The sequence below is a fragment of the Sesamum indicum genome, linkage group LG6 (assembly GCF_000512975.1).
Source record: "Sesamum indicum cultivar Zhongzhi No. 13 linkage group LG6, S_indicum_v1.0, whole genome shotgun sequence".
NCBI lineage: Eukaryota > Viridiplantae > Streptophyta > Magnoliopsida > Lamiales > Pedaliaceae > Sesamum > Sesamum indicum.
Window position 1 is genome coordinate 770210 of NC_026150.1, and position 17286 is coordinate 787495.

At 37.4% G+C, this 17286-nt stretch overlaps 5 protein-coding genes across 16 annotated transcripts in view; 2 read left to right on the forward strand and 3 right to left on the reverse strand.

Moving 5' to 3' along the window:
- The window catches only part of LOC105163117 (poly [ADP-ribose] polymerase 2), a 7503-nt gene extending 7151 nt beyond the window's left edge, over nucleotides 1-352 (reverse strand). Inside the window, exons 1-2 of the mRNA XM_011081342.2 lie at nucleotides 107-352; nucleotides 1-36 (exon numbers count right to left, since the gene is read on the reverse strand). Of these exons, the coding sequence (XP_011079644.1) occupies nucleotides 1-36; nucleotides 107-193 (123 nt within the window). The 5' untranslated portion in view covers nucleotides 194-352. The remainder of the gene's footprint in view (nucleotides 37-106) is intronic.
- Nucleotides 1521-4535, forward strand: LOC105163118 (blue-light photoreceptor PHR2). Its single transcript, XM_011081343.2, has 4 exons — nucleotides 1521-2641; nucleotides 3623-3852; nucleotides 3990-4091; nucleotides 4224-4535. Exons 1-4 carry the CDS (start codon nucleotides 1691-1693, stop codon nucleotides 4300-4302), a joined length of 1362 nt encoding a protein of 453 aa, XP_011079645.1. The 5' UTR covers nucleotides 1521-1690; the 3' UTR covers nucleotides 4303-4535.
- LOC105163119 (magnesium/proton exchanger) lies at nucleotides 4221-11243 on the reverse strand. Of its 5 annotated transcripts, XM_020694365.1 has the most exons (10): nucleotides 10982-11243; nucleotides 10094-10201; nucleotides 9754-10024; nucleotides 9061-9236; nucleotides 7598-7716; nucleotides 7302-7456; nucleotides 6700-6824; nucleotides 6255-6471; nucleotides 6020-6149; nucleotides 4221-5076 (listed from the first exon to the last, which is right to left on the reverse strand). In XM_020694365.1, the coding sequence occupies exons 2-10, from the start codon at nucleotides 10145-10147 to the stop codon at nucleotides 4779-4781; spliced, it is 1545 nt and encodes a 514-aa protein (XP_020550024.1). In that variant the 5' UTR covers nucleotides 10148-10201; nucleotides 10982-11243; the 3' UTR covers nucleotides 4221-4778. The 5 variants fall into 5 exon arrangements, with proteins under 5 accessions (XP_020550024.1, XP_011079647.1, XP_011079648.1 ...); XM_011081345.2 differs by having other exon boundaries at nucleotides 9754-10201; nucleotides 10982-11242; XM_011081346.2 differs by having other exon boundaries at nucleotides 9754-10201; nucleotides 10904-11242.
- LOC105163120 (60S ribosomal protein L22-2) lies at nucleotides 12483-14185 on the reverse strand. The gene is made up of 3 exons (XM_011081349.2): nucleotides 14032-14185; nucleotides 13668-13916; nucleotides 12483-12879 (listed from the first exon to the last, which is right to left on the reverse strand). Exons 2-3 carry the CDS (start codon nucleotides 13901-13903, stop codon nucleotides 12735-12737), a joined length of 381 nt encoding a protein of 126 aa, XP_011079651.1. The 5' UTR covers nucleotides 13904-13916; nucleotides 14032-14185; the 3' UTR covers nucleotides 12483-12734.
- Nucleotides 14505-17286, forward strand: LOC105163121 (outer envelope pore protein 16-4, chloroplastic). 8 transcript variants are annotated; one of them, XM_011081352.2, is made up of 7 exons: nucleotides 14518-14777; nucleotides 14890-14941; nucleotides 15299-15330; nucleotides 15426-15459; nucleotides 16006-16073; nucleotides 16863-17023; nucleotides 17154-17286. In XM_011081352.2, exons 1-6 carry the CDS (start codon nucleotides 14706-14708, stop codon nucleotides 16995-16997), a joined length of 393 nt encoding a protein of 130 aa, XP_011079654.1. In that variant the 5' UTR covers nucleotides 14518-14705; the 3' UTR covers nucleotides 16998-17023; nucleotides 17154-17286. The 8 variants fall into 8 exon arrangements, with proteins under 8 accessions (XP_020549826.1, XP_020549829.1, XP_020549825.1 ...); XM_011081350.2 differs by having other exon boundaries at nucleotides 14520-14777; nucleotides 17142-17280; XM_020694170.1 differs by lacking the exons at nucleotides 15426-15459; nucleotides 17154-17286 and adding an exon at nucleotides 15554-15587 and having other exon boundaries at nucleotides 14512-14777; nucleotides 16006-16077; nucleotides 16863-17001.

A 17286-nucleotide genomic window follows, 5' to 3' on the forward strand; every position in this document is an offset into this window, starting at 1 on the left:
ACTCTCGTCTCGAAGAGCGGCTTCAAGCCTCCGAACCTGCAAATGGTAAAGCAGAATCAATACATAAATGAATAATAGATAAATGAATAACCGATACTGAACTTACCAAAACGTGCTTGATTCCGGCGGTGCTGAGACCGCGTTGGGCGAGTTGTGCGCGGATTTCGTCCACTTTGAGATTGTTTGTTGCCATCGTTGCTAGAAGAGAGAAGTGAGGGAGTGGTTGAATGAAGAGAGTAGTGGACTTGTGAAATTGGGGACATTTAAGTAGGACTGAGTAGGAGTTGAAAAGAAGAGAAAAGCTTACAAGGGAAGTAACTTCTTCTGGATGCTCAGTGCAGTGCACGACATTTTGGCGCGTCTTCTGTAAAGTTTTCTTTTTCAACGTTCCCAGAATCCTTCTTTGGAGTTGAGCTGGTCTTCTAACGTATTTGAGATTGGGGTCAATTTTGCAATTTTAAGCTTTACTACGGCCCGGAAAAGAAATGTCCAACGGATTCGAGAATTAGCTGCAAAGAATAAAGCCTACTAAGATCACAAACTACAGCCCACAACAAAATTTTATTTTGAATCAAATGGTCCATTAGAATTTGGGCCAATGATCTCCAAATATTCTCTTCTTCAAATCCCTGTGTTGTTAGGCTGGAATAGCCTGCGCTTACTTGAGACAAAAATCTCATCTCCCTCCGCCTGACCAAGTTAGATGGTGTCTCGTTGTGGAACATATTACACTAATGATCGTTATAACATATCGTTTTTATGTATATATAGTAAATATTTTTTTATATTTTAAAATATATTATAAGTAAAAATAAAACATTTAAATCAATGTATTATATTAAAAATAAATAAATTAAATAATTTATTAATTAATATAAAATTTTAAAAATTAAATAAGTTAATTATTTCATCAATTAAAAGACATTGTAGGCTTTATAAAAAAATAGTACAATAGTGTCATTGATCATAAATATAAATGACATTTTCTTTTGGTATTAGTATAAATTATCTTAAACATATTTAACTACTATGAAAAGAAAATTATTGCACCACCCATAATCATTAAAATTTGTTTTTTACATATTATATCAACTATTATTATTATATTTTTATCTCATGTTGATTTACATACTCTAAAAAAATAATTTATCTCAACCAATTTCATCTTTTATCATTGAGACGAGAGAAGACGAAACGAAAACATAAACAATTACAGTGTAAGCGAATGAGACACAAATGACAAAATTAGCAATAATTGTCCATTTATTGCAAAGATTTTGTGTTTTGAGTATGGAAATGCTTGGAGCATTCTTTTACCGTTTGATAACCATAGTTGGCATGTTATTTGCATTCCACCAACCCCATCCCCCACCCACCGCAATATGCCCCTCACTCTGCTAGTTGATTGCTGCAATTTTTCTTTTCTTTTATTTCTTTTGGGGTCAAGTTTAATTATAGAATCGCATAATACAACTAATTTACTTAAAATACAGCTTAATTTATAAGACAACATCGCCAAATATTAAGCCCAGAAAGCGACTCGGAGCTTCCCACCAAACCCCCCAAAATCACCCACCAAACCACGCACAGAAGGCTCAAGAAAGGCTAAAGGAGATAAGAAACCAATAGCTTATCATCATCACTCCCTTCTTCTTCTTCTCCTCCTCCTCCCTACTTTCAATCCCCAGAAATGGATTCCAAAACCAATAATATAGAAACCCCTGAAGAATCCAAGCAAGAGCAAACCCAGAATCAGAACCCGCTCCCTCTCGTTCCCGCTGCTTCGATTTCACTCTCACTTTCCACTCTCCTCCCTTCCCATTTCCTCCCACCCAAACAAATCACCAACCCACCGAACAAAATCAAAATCCCATCTCAAATTTCATCTCTTTCCCAGTTTTCGCTCTCCTCTTCCCTCTCGCCCGCAAAAGCCTTCTTCAAATCCAGCATTTCAGCTAACCCTTTGCAGAATACTCTTACTCTAAACCCGCTCCGCCCCTCCAATCCCTCTGGCGCCGCCGCCCTTCGCCGCGCTGCCGTCGTGTGGTTCCGCAACGACCTACGTATCCACGACAACGAATGCCTCACGGCCGCCAACAACGAATCTATTTCCGTTCTTCCAGTTTACTGCTTCGACCCCCGGGATTATGGTAAATCATCGTCCGGGTTTGACAAAACAGGGCCTTATCGAGCTACATTCTTGATAGAATCTGTTTCCGATTTGCGCAAGAATCTGCAGGCTCGTGGGTCGGATCTCGTAGTAAGAATTGGGAGACCCGAGAGTGTGTTGTTGGAGGTTGTTAAAGCCGTGGGGGCGGACGCTGTCTATATGCATAGAGAGGTCTCGCACGACGAAGTGAAAGCGGAGGAGAAGATTGAGGAGGTTATGAAGGATGAGGGAGTGGAGGTGAAGTCCTTCTGGGGAAGCACATTGTATCATTTGGAGGATTTGCCGTTTCAGTTGGAGGAAATGCCAACGAATTATGGCGGGTTTAAGGAGAGGGTGAAAGGGTTGGATGTGAGGAAGACGATTGAGCCGTTGGATAGGATGAAGGGTTTGCCTAAAAGAGGGGATGTGGAGCCTGGGGAAATTCCATCTTTGGTGGATTTGGGACTTAACCCGAATGCAGCTATGGGTCAGGTATGATATGATTTCAGTTGGTTTATTTATTTTGGATTAGATTCATGCAGAAGATATTGATGTGTTGCCTTTTGTAAAGATGTAAATGTTGGGGTATTCTGATACGAAACAATTATTGGTTTGTGTGAATGAACTATTGATTTTCATGCGGTTTTAGTTTTACGTTCTGTGTATAGGTTCGTTTGATGCTTCGACTATCCTGGTTTGCAATATTTCATGTTTGATGCTAATTATAGGGCAGAATAAGTGTTAGTGCTAAGACCTTTGTGAACAATCTGTATGATGAAAGGAGAATTTGCATATTGAAAATTTGATCATCACCTGCACTAAATTGATTAGGACTAATTTTTGCTCCTCGTATTGATGAATGATGCGTAGTGTTCAATGAGAACTTGTTAATTGTAACTTCGGAAATGCAAATCATGGTATTGGTTAAAATTCACTCAACATTTTCTTGAGCTTATGAAGGCTACTTGGTTCAAGCAGTGAAGATGTTATTTGGCAACAAATGCTTGTGCTGGAGGTGAGGCTGACTTAAGAATGTCGTAAAGTGTTTGTTCTATTGGGAAATTGAAAGGTAGAAATGCAGATAATTTCATGAACTACTATCATATTTAGGGAAGAAATAAGAAGGAGGTTTTCTAAATCTTAAACTGCTGTTTGTTTTAACAATTTCAAACTGTGGAGTACTTTATGCATTTAAACAGTATGCCTTTTGTTCTCATGTAGATGAAAAAAACACCTTTGAGTATCGAAGTAGTATAAAAATAACAGGAAATATTCATATTAAGAGGGACAACTGGGCTAAAATCTTCTATAGTATGATATCCTGATATAATAACCTTTGTTATCAGTGCTTCCTAATTCGTTAAATATTGTGTTCACTATAGAAAAAGACATGACTTAGCAGAGATGGAAGTATGAGTGAGTATCAGCTTTATGTATGTTTTAGCATTAAGTCATCCGCATTTTCTCTTGTAGAACGGGAAAACAGCTGCCAATGCTTCTCTTGTGGGTGGAGAGACTGAAGCTTTGCAGAGACTGAGAAATTTTGCTGTCGAATGCAAGGCAAAACCAAACAATGGATTTAAAAATGGCGCCAATGATAGCATATATGGTGCAAACTTTTCATGCAAAATATCCCCCTGGCTAGCCATGGGATGCCTTTCTCCCCGCTCCATGTTTGATGAGCTGAAGAAGTCTGCTTCAAGGTATCACAATGTCCCTTCTTTAGTTCTCCTTTTCCTTTCCTTGAAGTTCTTTATTTATTTACTTTTGGCCGGCGGTATTTGGAGGATGTTAATCCTCCCGCAGTCCCTCACACTAATGGTAACACCGTGACTTGCAGCTTGATTTCTGCTGCCACTAACAAGAAAAATGGTGGAAGTGGCACATCTGACACTGGACTGAATTGGTTAATGTATGAGCTGTTGTGGAGGGATTTTTTCAGGTGAGTTCAACACATTAAGCTGTTTCAAACTTGCTTGGGTTTCTTAGATTTCACCTACTTTTGTGACATAGGTTTTATGATTGTTCAATTACACATCTACCAGTTATGAAACATTTTTCTCTTCTTTGACAGATTCATCACCAGGAAATACAGTACTGCTAAGCAACAGAGTTATGCACCAGCCACAGCTTGTACAGGTGCAGCTGCCTGAGTAGGAAATAGATGAAAACTAAAATTCGCAAGTCTCTAAGACGATGGACTCTCCTTTGTATGTTATCAATCAGTCAGATCTATTGACCATTGGCTGTTTGTAATGACGTTGCATTTCACCAGCAAAATGAGTGACCATTGTGAGTTGTAATTGTGTTACAACTGAGGCAGTTAGTTCCGAGTGTTCTGAATGTCTATCATTGATGAATGTGGTAGACAAATTTCATTTCGCCATACCCTTCAGATTCCAAATAAATATTCTTGGAGCGTCTTCCTAACTCACACCCCCTACCGCCCTGTTCCTTTGGACCGTTAGTATTCTCCTCTTTCGTGAGTTGCTGAACCAGTGCTACAACAGTTATTTGTTAACTATTTGAAAAGAGTTCATGTAAGTATATTCTTTCCTTCCAAACAAATTGCATATACGTCTATTACAACCTTATTTCGAAGTAAATGAACTCGAGCAAAATAAAATACTCAAATGAAGCCAGAAACTCGTAAAGAGGACAATACAACAAAAATAAGCCACAGCAACATGAAATAAACACAAGTAACCCAGGCCCAAACTTTTGGACCTCCAAGCTCTGCACCCAGAGTAAGACGCCGAAACACCAAAACTCCAATACAACCCACAGATGTAGCAAAGAACACAAGTAAGGAGAAGCTGAGGCCAGCTGCATTCTCTATCTTCAATGGTTTGTTGTACGCGAAGAAGTTGTACAATGTGTCGATAAGCCAGGGTACGCCAATGCCAATATAAATATTCACTGAATTGCTATAGGGGAAAAAAAGAAGAATAAATATGTAAATAATGCAATGCTGGAATACAGTTTAAATGAAAAAACCATTTTATGCAACAGAAGACCTGCGCAAATTGTATCCTGACTACAAACCATACGAAGCAAAATGGATCTTACTACTTTCTTTTTTTGGACAACTGTTGATGTATTAAAGCAAAGGTGATATGGAAAGTTGAAATAGTGTTGTTACTGAAATTGCATATCAATTTTGGAGCGGAAAGCTTTTGGGGGCCATTAACACCAAGACTTCAGTTGTGTGCTTGAGATTGATCTACTTGCTACCACCGGCAAATCCCTTCTTTCTAGACTTATATTTTAGTTCTCATGGCTTTATCTCAACAAGGCAAGCAAGGAATATAATTTGCTCATTTATAACCACATTCTAGCCTTCACAGAAGTCCTAGAAGAAAAATCTCTACAGGTGCTCGCAAGGAGAGGTGAAAGCTAATCATCTTGTATTTGAAATCCACACCTTGATGATCTTAGGTAAGTACAATGATGATAAACTGATTTAAGAAGGAAAAATTATACTAACTGGAAAAATCGAGGCAGGGCTCTTGGTGTGTAAGCCTAACCGCTATTCAAGTCAAAAGTGTTCAAGATGAGAGGTTAATATTGATCAGCCTCACTGTGCTTTTAAGTATAGGAATTACCTAAAGGAGGATAAGAAACACTAGAAGATCTAATGAAGATGACCTAATTATAACTCTCCAGAACAGACAGAAGCAGCAGGGAAAAAACTGAACAAGGTCAGGTATCGATACAGACACTTGATGAATTTAACAGCTTCTGACTTAATATTAGAAATTTATGCAAGACTTTTACTGAAGAAACGTTAATGGAACCTGGAAGTTGCAGATGAAGAAAAATACTCATACAAGTATGGCACTTAAAGAAATCTGTTGTAATCAAAAGAACCTGCAAGTGATATTCGCTATAGCAGAGTCAGCTGTTATCTGCCTCTCTGCTGCAATCTTGCTTGCCACTAAATCTGGCCACGATGTTCCAGCAGCCAACGCTGTAAATGCTATGACATAAGCATTAATACCTGCATAAGAAGTTAAGAACATAGTTACTAGCTAAGGTTTACGACAGGATTACTGAAAGTAGCAGATACAGTAGCATATAATTCATTCTCCAGGAAACGTCGAACCTGTGACACAGCTTATTAGATCTGTAAGCTTCGTGACAATGTAAGCTATCCCACTTATGAAAATAAGAGAGCAAATGAAAGCAATCCATCCATGAGCAATCTGATAAGGAGGTACAAAAGCAAACAGAATTCTCCATGGTGCAAGTAGCAACTGCCAGAAAGCCTTTGCTACCCGTAGGCATGTGTTATTCAATTTTCTTGATTCTGGGCTCTCCAACTGTTGAAAAGGATAAAAATTATTCACAAAGAAAAAATTACGAGAATGCATGAAAAAGGGGGCAGGTCTCAGATCAAACAGTTATGCCACCTCATGCACACTTTTGATGCGATAGTGGAGTGGAGCATATTCAGCGTGTGCAAGCGGATAGCATTGCCAAAAGCAAATCTGACATGTTAGATATTAAATAGGCCACTATGTGAACAAAATAATCCAGAAAAACAGTACCATAAATGCATCAATGAACTGCTGCTTCCAGATTGAAAGCAAATCATCTCCCTCAGGAACCTCATCTCGAGTCTGGTCTGAGGACTCAGCAACGTCATTGTCAGGCAAGTTTTGATATTCATAATCTGCACGTATGCATCCAAAGGGAACATTAGAATTCATAAACTAAAAAAATGACCCCACATTGAATTACAGATGTAGCGGCATTATCTGGCAGTGATAACCCCAAATAGATTCTAAACTTCTTCGAGGTTTTCCAGCACCTTTTGCAGTGAACTGAAAACCTAAAGTGTATTGCTTAAATCCGTATCTTGAGATTGTCTGCCATCTCTGAATCAGAATATGACCAGTCTATGTAAATGAGATAATACATAAATCCTACTGATGCGAATAACTTGCATGATCTCAATTCTAAATGGAACATCTCATGTGAACCCATTTTTTCCGTATCCTATGTTAGAGAACCCATTTTTCTTTCATTATCTATTGGACACCAAACAGATACTTATAGGTAAAATTAGTTTACATTTATGTAATAGCTCCATGGATGTAAAGGGAACATGTTAACAATAAACAGAGAAAGTTCCACCAATGAGGATTACCTCTGTTACCATCATGGACAGAGAAAATGTCAACAATGCTCCCATTTCCATATTCATCTTCAAGGATTTCAGAGTACTTATAAGGAGCCGTGTTTTTATCCTTGTATGAAGCAGTTTCTGCTGGTACCCAGTCATCTGGCCTCTCACTTCTTGATCTGCTTAACCAATGTTATGTTAGAGGTGGAACTATCGCGCATTCCTTCTCTTTCTTTTTACGATCAAAAATAAATTTATAGGATACTAACTGTATATAGAGTTAGATAGAACAAAATTGAGTTTATTAACCAAAGACCTACAGTGGCAGAGACAAGTAGGGCCAACGCTTATCTTGGGCATAGGCATGTAATAGCAGTAACCCGAATTGCAGTACCGTCAATGAAGCTTCCCAGAGAGTAATGACATTCGGTGTCCATACCTGCACATTTTAAGTTATGTGAACCCCAGTGAGCTTATGTTTTGACAGAGCATTACAATGTGATTAGGTAAAATGCTGCTGCGTTGGGGAGGCATGCGAGGGGTAATATTGTCGCGTGGTGAGATCAAATGAAAATAAGTTGATACAAGAAGGGTGTCATGTCAATTGCACACTCTAAACTGGGCCAAACACTAAACAAATAGATAAGTATGCTTGGCTGGAGATCAACCAGTTCAATCTGATGGACTCACAGAATAAGCTAGCTGTGTAAATTTTGAAGAGTTCAGATTGATTAGGCAGGCTCAGATACTCATAAGTTTTATCTCTTCAATCACAGAATATGTTTCAACAGGATTAGTAAATATTGTAATCATTGTTGATTAGCAGAACAAGCAGCCCTGCAAGACTGGAGGAATTCCCACAATTTGTGTCTTCATAAAATTCTCTTCTTCTGCTCTCGTCATCAATGAAAATCCATTATGAGAAAATAAATAAGAAAATTATTACCAGGTGATATATAAAAAAGTTATATAGAGTGAAATTCTTATACTAAGATCAAGTTGAACTCAAATGCTTCAGGCGGCCACTCCAATTGAAGCAACAATAAACAATACTAAGCAACAATAAATTCTTATATAAAGCAATAAACTCTATATTCTTAAGCAACAAATTAAACATACTAACACATGTATCTAAAACACTCACATTAAATTTCTCATATTCTTATTCACTTGTTTCTTTCGGTGTCTCATATCAATGTTCGTTCTCACGGGATCAATACATCCATTCCTTATTATGTTTCAAACTATAATAAATCCATACAAGAATGAATTTTTGTGTCTACCTTAGTCAAATCAAAAGCATGTGGACTACAAACCCCTTTATATAACAGATCAAGTAAAAGAATTTTTTAAAACGCTGACCCAATATGCTACTTGTCAATTGTAACAGAAAATTTATTCCAAGTCAAGTGAAGACATTCAATTCAGATGGTGAAAGTCTTGATTATAATTTTTCCTTATCCCGTCTATGTGAAATTGAATTGAAACTTCATTATTTCTATTGAGAAAACGATAATTGTATCCTCTATTATTTTTTCCTACAAATCTTAAATAAAGGACTAACTATTACCATAAAAGACCCAACTATTAGACCTTTTAGAAGCTACAGTAACCAACAAAGTCTTGTGAACAGTACTAAATAAATTAGGGAGACAAATGAGCAAGAAATGAGGGGTGGAATTCAGAAATTCTAGTACAACCAATCAAATAGAACTTAAGATATCCAACGTTTATCTTCCCAAATTCCATGCAATAAAATTGGGTTGAGAAGAACAAATATCACCTCCAAAGTTATATATAGCCAGATGTAAGCCCAGAAAGACCAAAAGAGCTCTATAAGCCAGACTCCAATGTCTGATATTTTTTTGAGTTCTCCAGCTTTAGGAACCACAACACAAACAGCATGGATTGGAAATAAATCAAAAGCAGCAGAACCAACAAGTGTTCCAGGACCTAAACCTGTTAATTCATTGATGGTAAAACAATTACAATTCTAGTTAAACCAAGTTCCTGATAAAAGTTCAGACAGTTCTCAGTCAATTAAAAAATTTTAAAAATAAAGTTTAGAGAAACATTACCAACATATCAAAACATTTTTGCAATGTCTCCTAATCAAGACCTTTTTCATGATGTTTCCTAATTCATCAATATCTCATATTCTAGTATCCTAATCAAAACGTATTTCATCATGTCTGCTTCATCAATATCTCGTCATCTAAAACTCAGGAAACCCTGAGCTACAAAAGTTAATTTCGTAAGTCTCATTTACAAACAACAGTGTCTCTTTTATTGTAACTACAAAGCCACACAAAATGAAACGTGAGACAAGTTATTTGACCATGGTGAGAATCATGCCAATTCTTAACTACCAACCAGTTTGAAAGTTGGTGAATGCAAGATTAGTTCCACCCAAGAAGCAAATATGGAGAGATAGATGATTTATTGCAAATACATAGAACATGAAAGAGAGACAAACCTCCAGCATACAAGTTCCCAAGATTCCTTATGGCATCAATGGTGGCCAAAGAAATCTGGGGAAAGCTAGTCCCGAATGCCAAAAGAGTAATGTCAGCTATGGTGTAATTCCAAACCTTTATGTGTTTGACAATTTTGGTATTAGTGCAAGGATCTATCTCTTCGACTCTCCGAGTATGCTTGACAACATTTTCCATAGACCGGAAGAAACGAGCAGTTATAGCTGATAAGCCTATGAAACAGTAGGCAAGAGCAACAAAATACAAGAATCCCTGCAAACCATTACCAAGCTTAGTTTCTTCATGGAAAAGCAAATAAAGTTGGCATTTCTCATTCCCAACCATATTGGAACCTCCATGTATGTTTTGGGCGGTGCTATTATTAAGAGGGTCCATCTCAACAAAGTAGTTTATCTTTCACAGCTCATCCATGAACAGAAAGTGATCCTCCTGAAGAAATAACATACCTATTAAGTATTACTTACATAATTAATCGTCAGCGCTCAAAACAACCATGAATAAACATCATAAAACAAATGAAAGCTAGAAGTAACATTAAGCTAACATCATTTTGCAGAACCACTAAGCTCACAGAGCATTGCACAGCCTATATCGAGAATCATGCTGGAGTTGATTTTTTTATCACCTCAGCAAAAATATGTTGGGTTACCAACTGAACACGAAGCAGAGGGGGGAAGAAGGCACATATGACTTGTATGACGAGAATCACTTACCAAGTACACCTAACTACAAGCTATATAAAAGACGAAGAGAACACCAAAACTTGTCAGAATAATTCCCCACACAGCCCAAACAAAATTTCCTAGTTCCTCAAGACAACCAGAGCCAAGTACCCCATCCACTAGTAAAATCGGCACTCCTGTACTGTGTGCCTAACCTCTAATATAACACCTGTACAACACCAAACCTTACGCACACCGCTCCACATTTTCATGACCTAAAAGTATTTAAGAGTGCCCGGGACTCAGATCAAAAATACCTGGCAGAAATTAATTACAGCCCCACCATAAAATAAAATGCTTTGTAAAACATATTTATTCCACTTTCCTGTTACGATCAAACAGAGCATGACTTCTACCAAGGAAAAAAAAAACAGTAGCCAATAATCATAGATAGAAAATCAAAATTTACCAAACTCCAGTTTAGCCGTCGGTATTCGCCCCTCTAACGGAGAAAACAAATACAGGAGGAGGAGGAGCAAAAACTCACCACCATGACCGCGTGTTTCCGGCCGCGAGATCAGCACATGCCGCCGAGACGACGAACGAGAAGGTGTCAGCGGTGATGGAGGTGAGTGGCAAACGTGCATGGAATTGGATAGGAATCTGAGCTTTGTCTCTTATATTCAGTTAGTAAGAGCATCCCTGTTGGATCCTATTTTTCTAATTTCCCTTTTTCCCTAAAATGGAAGAAGATTTGATTAGTAAATGTAATTAGTAATCAGTGTTATTGCCTGGAATGTAACAACTACTTGCTTGTCTGTCCCTACCTCTACTCTTAATAACCACTCTGCATCTATCTATAAGTCCACATCATTTCACATCCACTTGGATTAGCGACTTTTTTATTAATCATCCGAATCAAATTACGCTATTAAGAGAAGAAAATATCTTCTTCTACTCCAACTCTAAATCATTTTCATATTAGTCCACATTATTATTTTATTAGCCACGAAAACATATTTTTGCTCATTATTATGATTCCATCTCAATCATTTGGAATTTGACCGGACCACGTTAGTGGTGTTTGAAATTTACTCTTAGAAGACCGGACGTTTTTTATTGTATCATTTTTTATTTCTTTTTACTAGTATGAAAAATAGACATGGTCGAGCGAGAGTCGTCGCGTAATTTGGTGGAGGTTAGTTTTGACAGTGGAGAATTCACAAGTGAAACTAGCCAAGATTTAGGTGTGAAAGAGGGAGGCAAGCAAGAATCACGTGAATGAGATAAGCAGAATGGTACTGGAAGCCAGTCACTGTTAATGACATCATAAGCTATTCTTGGGGGGCAGCTTCCCCGGTTTAAATAAGTTGACAGATCTGTATGGGATGAGATGAAATCAGGATTTGGCAAGATATTCTGTCAAGTGGGGTTACCATGTGTAACAGCTTTTTTTAATTTAAAATGTGACTACTTATCAACAGCTCATTGATTACATATCCATAAAATGGCTGGCATTTGCCAAACATCAAATATATACAACTAGGTCACAGCTTACGTTAATTACTATATAGAATCTGAGAACCATAAAATTATCAAAGTTTGGATGAATGGATTTTGATTTCTTTTTCTTGGACACGAATGGATTTTAATTTCAAATGACTACATATGATTACATATTAAATAAATTTGAAACCCATTGCAATGTTCCTAAAAATAGCTTAACATAAGAATTTGAAGGATTTATTATTATGGATTTGAATCCTAAACTCCAAATCCATCAATCTGAAGACAATATGAAAAATCAAATGTAAAATTACTACATGAATCAGGAATCAACAGGTAAAGCGAAATGAAAATCAGAGGCATTTGGATAGAGAGAATTTTCCTTGAAAACAAAAGAAAACCACTGCAGGAGGAAAGTAAACAAGAAATGCCTCTACATGGGGTTTTGCTCGCTAGCAGATAGCAAAATTGATATTAAAAAGCTTTAAAAGAAACAAATAAAGGTTAGCATTGAAAGCACTTGAACTTGTATAAGAATCATCTAGAGAACAAGGTATAGCATTGCAAAGCGGCAAAAATTGCACATGTACTGACATACGATATCTATTGCTACTGAATGAATTCCAGGAAATAAGAACAACATAAAGCTTCGCATTAAACAAAAGTGATAACTCATAATCTATCGAGTCAAGAAATTGCAGAAGAAAGACAGAACCAACAACATCAAATGATCCAAAAAGTGGTTCTGACAAAGTGGGGCAAGCAGAAGAGGAACATGAACCATAGATGTAAGTTTAGTCTTCTTCCTCTCCCTCTTGCTCAGCGATGTTGAAGTAGCGCAGTTCATAAACATTCCGGTCTTTGTTGGAAGCAATCACCCGAAGCCAATCCCTCACATTATGCTTCTTCAAGTATTTCTTCGTCAAATACTTGAGATACCTGGAAAGAAAATGCCGATCAGTAGAGAACTACACATTCTTCATTTTGTGATCCTACATCATCTATTCCTAATACAGGGCTCTGGCAAATCCCGCGAAAGAAAAATTGCATAAAACTTGTCAAAGTTCACGTTGCAATTTCATGTGGCATCAATCTTCTCCAGGCAAATAAGCAAAAGCATCATGCCATCAACAATAATTCCACTATTCAAAAACTCAACCATTAAACAGGGCAGTTGACAAGACACCAATTGTCATTTAGCTTAATTCCACAAAATCTAACATATACGCAAGGTTAAGCACAACCAAGGTTTCCAATGTGAAAAGGGCTGACTAAAACATGATTCCCTTAGTTTAACTTTAAGAGAAAACCAGAATAAAATGCTCGTACAACCAAACTGGATAAATATATTTAATCACATAACATAAAGCTTTTTTAATTGTTTGTCATTTTTCTTTAAAGGTGAATGCAATGACATCCACTCTTCGCTCAATTTGCTTCTCGTTTTCACTTTTCAGTTTCTCTCTTCTAAATCCTGGATTCAAGTAGGGCATGAACATCCCATAGTGAATAATGATAACCACCAATAGCATGGCTGAAGTCTTCAGCCAATGACATGAACTCTAAAAAACGCAAGCAATTTCTAATGTGCTCGACCCAGCCGCACACAGTGGCAGTATAACATTGAGAAAGAAAACATAAAGCCAGAATTCCAACATCATCCTTTCAATCGAACATGTTAAAACAAATCCAGCAGTTACACACAATGAAACACAAGACAAAATCACCTTTTAGAGAAAGCAGAATCGGCGGTGACAGTGATCTTGTTCTTCTCACGAGTGACGGTAACAGAATCACCAAGAGCGCCGGCTTTCCCGCCGACCTTAATTCTCTCCTGTAGGAACTTCTCGAGCGAAGCAATTTCCATAATCTTATCCTCCACAGGCTTCGAACAATCGATCACGAAGCTCACCCCCTTCTTCTTCCCGCCTTTCGCTCCCGCCGCTGCCGCGCCTTTACTCATCTTCGCTGCTTTTCTGCAAGCCAATCAACGAAATCAATCAGAAACTTCAAATTTGTAAACATTCGCGATGTGTGTGTGCATCTGTGCTAACAGGTAGATGTAAAAGATGAATATGGAGCAGAGCTTACGGTTATGGAGATGGACGGCCGATTGTGGAGAGAGTGAAAAGTGAATAAAAGTAAGATAGTAGAGGCGTCTAGGGTTTTGGTTTTGTTCCCGGGTTGAAGTTGAGCCGGGGGATGCCACTTTTTTAGGAACTATCTGATGCAGCGGATACATGAAGCTTAACGTGGTCTCTCATACTAATCCAACGGTCCTCCGTTTTCGTGAAAATTGTATAAAAATAAGTAATTATAGTGAAAGTTAATAGTGCTCAGAAAAAAAAAAAAAAAGAAAATGGAACAAATCTGAAGTTGGAGTGTTGAGAGAAAAAAATTTAATATATATAATTCAACACAAGTTGCAAAAATTGATGCCGGAAAACTTTTATTATTTGGTTTAAATTAAGCATAAATTAATCAAATTTGATCTGGGTTTAAAAAAAAAATATTGCTACGGTTCCAACTTCCAACTTGTCATTCTGTATAAGAATTGGGCCGAAGGTAGACATGTACAAGATTTGACCCCAGGCCCATGTGTATACGGACATGCTGTAAATTCCTTAAGTACAAGCGGGCAATTTTCCCGCATGCGAATCAGAGAGGCGGCGGACTCGGACTCCCTCTCAGGCGCCGGTTTGGGCGAAAGGAAAAGGGCCAGACGCTTCATTGTGAGAGTAAGATAGTTAACTGATGATCGTACTATGGAGGAAGACTTCTCAGTTTCCACCCCTTGCTCTTCTATCGCGGTCGATTCCGTCTTACGCATGAGCTCCGTAAGCACCCCATTCACTTCCTTCACTCCCTGCACAATTGCAGAGTTCATAAATTTTTTCTCATTATTTCATATTTGTTATTGTAATATGAAGACAAGGAATTTAAATACAGGCTGGAGTGATATGGGGTGCTTGTTTTGGACCATTTGATGCTAGAAGACTAGGTAATTACTCCTTTACAACTATGATTTGTTTGTGTGGATCTAGGATTTTGGGGGAGAAATATGAAGATAGAAATGTATTAATATTAAATTTTATTTGGTTTCTCTTTTGAAAACAAATATATCGTCTTCGAAAACTTTCGAATGTAGTTAGGCTTATGAGAAATGGAATAAGTTCGAATTAACAAATGCCTCAAGTAATTGGATCTTGTACAAATATTTCTGCATTTTTTCTTGTTAAACCACTCCAAAAGCATGTCCGATCATTGTCTTATTACTACTACACTGGAGCATTTTATTAATTAAAACAAAGTTTCTTATAATTGATTTAAACTTTTGTGCTTGTGTTTACTCGGGAAGGTCTATCTGGCAGTGCCCGTGCATCGCACATTGTAAGCTGCTTAACCATTGGATCTCTTCTCTTTGATCTTCTTCTTCCTTTATTTGTTCTTTACCTGATATTCGTGCGCCATTATTCTGAGTGCAGGCCAAGACAGTTGGCCAGTGCGGCTTTTCATGTGGTAATGAATTATTATGCATAATGATTATCTTTTATCTTCTTCTTCCTTTATTTGTTCTTTACCTGATATTCGTGCGCCATTATTCTGAGTGCAGGCCAAGACAGTTGGCCAGTGCGGCTTTTCATGTGGTAATGAATTATTATGCATAATGATTATTTTTAAGCAATCATATTGATTCCTTTAACTGATTCTTCGAGATGCTCTTTACCATATTCAAACTCTTGTGTTATCATAATTTGATATTTAGATGTTGAATCATTTCATCGGTTTCTGTGATTTATTGAATGTTCATACATGGTGATATGGGTTCAAGGAAAAAACTATAAGTTCTTGGTAGTCTTTGTGAATTAGTTGATCCTGAGAAAAACAAATATTGCCCTTTCTTAAAGTATTGAGTACTTAGGTGTTTTCACAGCGCCATTAAACGCTCGCTTTTCATCATAAGTGGATAATCCAGTATCCTTAAATTTGTCTGTTGCTGTAACAGGCTATGATCGTTAAACCATTTGAATTTTTATATTATTCTATTCATTCTCTCATTTCTAGGAATATTTGCTGCAATATTTTCTTTTACTCACTGTGGAATGCAAAGGTATCGGCGGAAGAAAGACTGGGTTAGTGAGTATATATTTTTTGGTTTTTTCAACTGCTTGTTCGATAGGATTCTGTGATTAAGATGACTGCTTGAAATCCAGACTCTTTTAACTCCTGTTTCTCCATATGCATTTGAGTTTCCTTTTACACTGGAGTTATATCTGAGAGATTAAATGAAAGTTGTTAATGTGAAGAAATCTTAAAATTTATAGAGCAGTTCCCAGTTCCTTATTGAATCTGTATAAGGCTTTGAGACTGAATCAAGTAAGATGAATGCTTAAATATAAGTTTTAAATAGAAACATTTTCTTAAGGTTCTTCTTAAACAATGTTAACGGAATAATTTATTTACACTAAACTATTTTCCTTGCCTTGAGTGATTAATATCTTCATGACCGAATATTTCATGGCTGAGGTTGCTTGTCATGCTTAAAAGCCATATCAAAAGTTCAAGTATATCATAAGAAGTTCTCAATAGCTCATTCAAGATATTGCTGTCATCTGGAACCAAAGAAAGGAGCCTTAGGGTCAGGATACTTCACAATTTCCGAGTTACCAAGTACTATTATTTCTGTCATCCCAATGAGAGTGATTAAAAAGAGCAACAAAATCACAATTAATATCAGCAGGAGATGAGTTTCATAAAGTCATTTTCGTCAGGAGAGGTTGAGATTCTCTGTCACACTTAATGGTGTCCACTGTAGAAGGCCAATTTAGGCATTATTCTGGGAAAATGGATATATTTTCACTATAGACGTGTTGTTATCAGTTGTGAGATATCTGAGATAGCAATAAGTTCTGTTCCTGCAGGTTAATACTTTGGCAGCAGGTGTTCTAGCCGGGGCAGCTTTTGGAGCTGGAACCCGGAATTGGAAACAAGTTGCTGGTATTACTGGGCTTTTCTGTACGCTTTTTCAGTTTGCCCAGGACTCCAAATCTGTTTGATGCACCATTTCAACTAGGTCGTCATGGTGAGCAAGCTGTTGTGACTTTTTGAACACTTTTCTTCTCTCTTAAAAGGAATTGATGAGTGGGTTTCTGGATCTGTATAACCTTAATTTGATATAATTTGCTATACAATTTATGTAGACATTTGCACAGGAAGCCACTAGCCATTTACGAGGCATAAAGGGGCTCGTACTCTTTATCATTGTCTGCAAGCCACCGATTCATGAAAATGATTATGATGCCAATAACCAGAGATTTGAGAAGTAACGCCATCAGTTCTACATGC

Excerpts from the sequence above, each read along its gene's own strand:
- LOC105163120 (XM_011081349.2), bottom strand. The coding sequence starts at position 13,903 with ATGAGTAAAGGCGCGGCAGCGGCGGGAGCGAAAGGCGGGAAGAAGAAG. Across the intron at positions 12,880-13,667 it reads GATTCTGCTTTCTCTAAAAG|GTATCTCAAGTATTTGACGA; the intron begins GTGATTTTGTCT and ends TTTTCTTTCCAG.
- LOC105163119 (XM_011081345.2), bottom strand. The coding sequence starts at position 10,147 with ATGGACCCTCTTAATAATAGCACCGCCCAAAACATACATGGAGGTTCC. Across the intron at positions 7,457-7,597 it reads CCCTACTTGTCTCTGCCACT|ATCAAGAAGTGAGAGGCCAG; the intron begins GTAGGTCTTTGG and ends TTGGTTAAGCAG. Across the intron at positions 6,825-7,301 it reads TGTCCATGATGGTAACAGAG|ATTATGAATATCAAAACTTG; the intron begins GTAATCCTCATT and ends GCATACGTGCAG.
- LOC105163118 (XM_011081343.2), top strand. The coding sequence starts at position 1,691 with ATGGATTCCAAAACCAATAATATAGAAACCCCTGAAGAATCCAAGCAA. Across the intron at positions 2,642-3,622 it reads CGAATGCAGCTATGGGTCAG|AACGGGAAAACAGCTGCCAA; the intron begins GTATGATATGAT and ends TTTCTCTTGTAG. Across the intron at positions 4,092-4,223 it reads TTGTGGAGGGATTTTTTCAG|ATTCATCACCAGGAAATACA; the intron begins GTGAGTTCAACA and ends CTTCTTTGACAG.
- LOC105163121 (XM_020694166.1), top strand. The coding sequence starts at position 14,706 with ATGGAGGAAGACTTCTCAGTTTCCACCCCTTGCTCTTCTATCGCGGTC. Across the intron at positions 15,588-16,005 it reads CCAGTGCGGCTTTTCATGTG|GAATATTTGCTGCAATATTT; the intron begins GTAATGAATTAT and ends TCTCATTTCTAG. Across the intron at positions 16,074-16,862 it reads ATCGGCGGAAGAAAGACTGG|GTTAATACTTTGGCAGCAGG; the intron begins GTTAGTGAGTAT and ends CTGTTCCTGCAG.